We start from the raw sequence: 6,500 nt of genomic DNA, 5'->3' as shown, positions 1-6,500 counted from the left end.
TAGCTATTACCTAATGAAATTTGACATAAAGTGCTCAAAATTGATATTAAAAATGCAATAAAAACAATTCACATGCTCCTAATAAATTAGAGGGCTAAATTTTACTTAAATCCAAAATATAGTGTTTCTGTTCTTTTAATGACTGCATACGCAATAATTCCAAATACAATACTAACTGTAGAACTTTATACACAGCAGATATACAGAATTTTCATGAGCTTTTTAAATGAAGGCAGTTAGGGCTCTATTCTCAAACAAAAGTCATTAACAACTTTTATTTGCAATATGAATCACGTGTAGAATAAAATCTTCAGGGCAGTGCAGACTCTTAATTACTATTGAACTGAATTAATTGGAATAGCCTCTGGGTGTTCCCCAAATATTCTCTTGAGCACGTTAAGTTATGTCCACACCTATATAGGTTACTTCTGAAAAATGAGCTTCAGCTGGGAGTTACCTATGTGTTTCTCAACCTTCTAGTCCTATTTAGTCCTTAAGCAACTGCACAAAACTACAAATCCACAAGTCGCCACACTTACGGAAGAAATAACAGGGGCAGGCCTAGAAACAAATGAATGCACACAGTTTCTTATTTACCTTGAGCTGACTTTGAGCCACTTCTGATCCTAAAGTGCGTAAACGTATTGCTCAGCTGAATTATTTTTTAATTACGATTCTGTGTTAAAAATTTTCATTTGCTGCCTTGCATGCCTTAAACATGCTTATTTTTAAACTCTCAAAGTTAACAAGAAAAATCATAGAATCATAGAATCATAGAATTAACTAGGTTGGAAAAGACCTACAAGATCATTCAGTCCAACCATCCACCTACCACCAATAACCCTACTAAACCATGTCTCTCAATGCTGTATCTAAGTAGACAAAAAGATGCAACATATACACCTGCACATTTTGTGACTTTTATGGCGTTGCAGAATTTGGTTTTTTTTTTTGCCAGTCTGGGGTGAGATGCAGGTCTGCTGGAAGTTCTCATTTAATCAAAGAAGTTCTGAAGCAGATAGGGTTCTGAAATAATGTAGCATTTAATTTTGAAAGAAAACTAGAACTACACAGTTTGAAAACCAACTTCAAAAAAGATTCTCTGAAACTTGTTTAAAACATTTTGAAAATAATTTTAGTATCAGTATTTGATTATGAACTGACAGAACTGGAGAACTTTTGGGTATACGTGCATACACATACATGTGAACATGTACATATAAATTGGCTAGCACTTATAAGAGTTTACTTATAAGAGTAAACTAGCAGACATCCTAAGTAATATTAAAAATCCAAAGTAAGTGAAAATTTGATAAGCGAAAGTAAGTCAATGTTGTTAAAAGAAAAAAAAATGTATTTGTAATACTCTTTTGTGAAACTTGCTTCCTGAGAAACTTTGCTAAGCTAGCAGATTTAAATAGAAGCTTTTTTTAAAGGAAAAAATAAGTCAAAGAATGTTTTAATTTCCTATGCGTTCAAGGTGTGAAAAACAATCTTCAGTTGCAAAAATTCACTACTGGAAAAATTCTCAAAATATTTAATCAAAGTAGAGCTAGTGAGACCAAATGAAGATTCTTGTTTCCATTTTGGGCAATTTTTTTTATCCTTTGGGACTTAAATTGCGTCATGTAATAGTAGTGACAGTTCATAATAGTTAGAATGCTCATCGAATAATTTCTTTAGGACAGGAATTCTTTTCAGTTGAAATTAATTTATGGCTCAAATAGGAAATGGAAGTAAAAAGAAAACTTAATTATTCTGATTAGTGTAACTACCATATACGGATAAGACAGATAAGTCAGGCCCTCAGTTTCCTGAAGAATATTTTCACTAGAAATCATCCTCAAATAGCATATATAAAAATCAGGCTGCATGTTTGAGTGTGAATAAACCTTACAATATATTATTCCATTCAAAGGGATTAACAATAGAATATTACTGAGAAATGAGTTATAACCTGCGTATAGTATTCCAGTGTAACAAAGCCTGATCCAGCTACATCAACTGACATGAAGCCATGGAGGGTTTTGAGAAGTTGTGTCACAGGTGGCACTGGCCAAGGCTGTGCTGCTGATAACATGAATCTGCGCCAGTCAATCAGTTCTGTGTTCACTGCGAATGCAGCTGTCAGATTTTGTAACTATAAAAATAAAATAATAAATATTGTCAAATATGCATGCATAAACGTACATTAAACATGTGAGGTTCTGCAGCAAGATTTCAAAGATCTATAGAGGATTGGGAGTTCTTTCTACTTCATCTTTGTTCGCATAGTGCAGCTACACTAATAAACTCACGAAAATTACAGCTCATAGTGACTTTACAGTATCTCCAATGCAAGCACAACCATAATTCTACTTAGTAAATAAGAGCCTTTATTTAGTAAAAACACTGATGTTCCCCCACTGCCTTCAAGTGCTTGTGCACCATGTCTTCATGAGAGAAGCATGTGACGTTCACCCCAAACCCTTGGAACACTGCTTCCCTCAAACATATAGTGACCACTGCCACCTCTTCCCCTCTATACAGTGAGACGTGGAGGTAACAAATCTAGCACAGTTCATTTCTGCACTATTGGTGTAGTGTGAACCTACTGTGCACCTCTATACAATATTCTGCTCCATATAAAGATTTCTTTATCAAATGTCTGGTTTGCCCCAGACTGCAGTTCCAAAAGAAGGCAATGCAGAGTGAGTCAATTTTATTGTGTAGATGCCATCTGCCTAATATTGGCAGGTATAGCACTGCTTTCTATAATTTGAAACCTTATTTGAAATTCTACTGTCACCCACTGAGAAGATGAAATGGTGAGTTCAGTTCAGAACAGCTTGTGCAGAATAAACACATACAGTAGTCTATGTTTCATTTGTTTCCTTTAGCATAGAAATTATTGCTTTCACTATCCATGTACAAGTCTCCTTTTAAAGCCATGTTATTAAGGAAACTCTTTTAAGATATATCTTGTTATTAAAACAAAAATAATGCTTATAAGCACTAGAAGTTACTAAGAAATAAGGAATATCAAGATACACTGCACGTGCTCTATTAAAAAACTGAATGTTTTGACTCATATTTTCCCCTTATAATTAATTTCCTGTTTTAAGATTAGATTTTTTTACATACTCAGGACAGCTGTGACTAGTTTTCACAAAATTCAGTCACTCGGCAATTTTAAAATGGTTTACTTGTGCAATTCATCTGTGTGAAGAATATCTGAATAAAGCTGTTTCCCCCATCTAAAGTCCATTTAAGGTCTTAATATGAATTGTGACTTCGTCTCACAAATAATTATCAAAATATACTAAAACTAGCATATGCTAGTTTTTAATCCCATATGCGTACCAGCAACATCTCAAAGTAAAATTAACCAATGTGTTCTGTGATGAAAGGTTAGGAAAGACTAAATTACAATTTTTCATATTTCTAAATCTGAAAATCTTGGATAAGTAAGTTTAAGGTCATGCATCTCCAGAGTTTATTCTCCTGTCTTGGAACAAAGAACGTAAACAGTCTTACTTTAATACCTGTAAGTGAATTTTCATGGCTTCTAAGGAAGTGATGTGATTTGAAAATTTTAAATAAATATAGCTTGGATTAATATTGGCATTTAGTACTGGCACAGTGTCTTCTAGAATCTTTCTCTAGAGAAACATAAGATTTTTCAGGAAAAACTGATAATAATGCATAATTGACTTCGTAAGAGGAAGGGTAATGCTGCATTTCCTACATCAGTACTTCTGTTGAAATGAAAGTAGGTGTTAACTTACATCTGCAAGTGTTAGGTTCATCCATGCATCAGGAAGGTAATTTGTTCCATGACTTGAATTAATCAGATCCATAAATATGTCAATAAATACTTCCTTTTGTATAAAACCTAGTAAAATAAAAGTGAATATAAAAACTATTTTTTGCAATTTTAAAAAGTGTCCTTTTGCTAAAGGGATCTATTTTTTCTTTTAATGGCCATACGGGAAACTTATTTGTTCTGCCATTCTTTAATATTCATAATGTTAATGTATTTGAAACCAAACATGCTACTTTCACATTCAAAATAAATCATTGGTGAGGCACTGGACTGGGTTGCCTGGAGAGGCTGTGGATACCCTGCACCAGGAGGCACTCAAGGCTGGGTTGGATAGAATCCTGGGCAGCCTGATCTGGTGGGTGGCAATGAGCCCACTGCAGGGGGTTCAACTGGATGGTCTTTAAGGTCCACTCCAACCTATGCAATTCTATGCAGGGCCTGCTTAATAGCAAAATGTCAAATATTCCACAAACTGCACTTAATTTGATACTTGTCTTGATCTCCTTTGTGGACTCTAATCCATCTTCCCAGTCTACACTGTCAGTTAAAAATTTGTGAATACAATTGCCAATCACACACATGTTCTATGCATTGAATACCGACCAACATTTTCTTTCACTGTGCTCTATTTTAATTATTTGTAAATCTACCTCTACTCTTGAAAGCAAGCATAGGCTAGAGAATAAGATGGTAAACACAGAACGTTGCTAGAATTTGAAGTGAAAATTAATCGCTGAAAAAAGTTTCAAAGAATGTGCTTGTGGGAGGTAGATAAATAGCGCTGTGCATTTTATTTTAAAGAAATCACAAGATAAACTCATGTATATATGACATACACATTGATGACAAAACCAACTTGCTTTGTAAAATAAGATGGGCTTATAAGAAAACAGAATCTTTTAACTTCATGTACATCATTAAAGTACAAAACTGTGCATGACAAAATACAAAAGATACAACAGCGTAATACATGTCTGTCCATTCAGAAATTGACTTCCTTGCTCAGAGAGGATTCACTGTAAGCTCTCTGCAGTAAGAGGCAATAATTCAATAATCAAGGCATAATTCAATTCCTGAAGGTTGTATAGTGCAGCCACACTATTTAAGATAGATTCTAAATGTTACAGTGCCAATATTTTTGGGATAATTGTGAGCCAATATTTCTCAGATAGCTGTAGTATATAGATTCTCATTAAAACTGATGATTCCGTGTGGACCGCTGTGTTTTGTTTTACCTTAATCTAACCAGGGGCATTTGTGAATCTGCTCACCCCTTCCTTCCCCTTCAGAGCAGAGCATGACACTTGATGAGAACTTCTAGCCACAAGAATTGGATCATTTTCACAAGGCACAACAAAGCCTATCTCACAGAATTATAATTATTTGGAGATTCTGAAGGATATTAATTAGCAGACAGCTCTACTCTAGGTAACCATACTTTTTCAGAAACATATTTAAGAAATACTTCTGGGACAAGAAAATTAATGAATTAAGACAATGTCTTAGTTGGTGTAAGCTTGTGGCAAATCAGTGAGATACTTAAGCACCCTTAGGTAATCTGTAGCATCTGCTCATTTTTCTTTTTCTGTGGTAAATAGGAGTTACTTTCTGTCTGCTAATTACCGAATTGCTGATGTGCTGTATGATAATTTCTTAAATTACCTCCTTATGAAATCTCCTGATGTGGGAAAATTCTAAAGTGTCTTTAAATTTGTATAATAGTTCAAAAATTTCAAATATAATGTAAGGTAATTCCTCATCATGACATACTTGGGGAGAACAAGAAAGGTCCATGCTGAGAGAGGAAATCCCTCATAAGCATTCTTCAATATTTAGTCTAGATTTAATGCATTTATTTTTATATTATACAGCATGTTTTTAAATATCAGATTATATTACAAGACAGAGAACGATTAGTCAGTTTTCGTCATGGGCTGCTAATGCCACAGAGCTGCTCTACAGCCATGGTGAGATGTTAGTGGGCAGCAACACACATGGTGCTGAGAAAAAAAGACTGATGTCCCCAGATGGGCTCTGCAAGTGGTAGGAGGAAATAACGTCCTCAGGGTAGAATGAGAAAACAATTCCTAGAATCTTCTTTGTCCATTTAACAATAATGGACTCAAAACATGTATGCTCATTACAGTATCTTTTCACTAATTCCAAAAGGAAAGAACAACAGTTGTTTGTTGAATGACATAAGTGACTAAATAGAAAAAAAAGTATTCTATATGTAGATATTCTTAATAAGAAAGGACAGCAAGCATTATGGAAGAGAAATTAGTATTCATAAAGTTAGAATCGTAGAATCATAGAATTGCTCAGATTGGAAAAGACCTTCAAGATCATCAAGTCCAACTACAACCTAACCATACTACCCTAACTCTAACAACCCACCGCTAAATCATGTCCCTGAGCACCACATCCAAACGGTTTTTAAACACATTCAGAGATGGTGACTCAACCACCTCCCCGGGGAACCTATTCCAGTGCTTAACAACTCTTTCTGTAAAGAAGTTTTTCCTGAGATCCAACCTAAACCTCCCCTGGCGCAACTTGAGCCCATTTCCCCTTGTCCTGTCACCTGTCACCAGTGAGAAGAGACCAGCCTCATTCTCGCTGCAATCACCTTTCAGGTATTTGAAGAGAGCAATAAGGTCTCCCCTCAGCTTCCTCTTCCCCAGACTAAACAGCC

General features: G+C 35.1%; 1 protein-coding gene across 1 annotated transcript in view; it reads right to left on the bottom strand.

Moving 5' to 3' along the window:
- SPEF2 (sperm flagellar 2) overlaps window positions 2,005-6,500 on the bottom strand; it is a 59,157-nt gene continuing 54,661 nt past the window's right edge. Inside the window, exons 34-35 of the mRNA XM_021379305.1 lie at window positions 3,768-3,874; window positions 2,005-2,140 (exon numbers count right to left, since the gene is read on the bottom strand). Of these exons, the coding sequence (XP_021234980.1) occupies window positions 3,847-3,874 (28 nt within the window). The 3' untranslated portion in view covers window positions 2,005-2,140; window positions 3,768-3,846. The remainder of the gene's footprint in view (window positions 2,141-3,767; window positions 3,875-6,500) is intronic.

The sequence above is a fragment of the Numida meleagris genome, chromosome Z (assembly GCF_002078875.1).
Source record: "Numida meleagris isolate 19003 breed g44 Domestic line chromosome Z, NumMel1.0, whole genome shotgun sequence".
In the NCBI taxonomy this organism is placed as follows: Eukaryota; Metazoa; Chordata; class Aves; order Galliformes; family Numididae; genus Numida; species Numida meleagris.
This window is presented reverse-complemented; position numbering and strand designations above follow the sequence as displayed.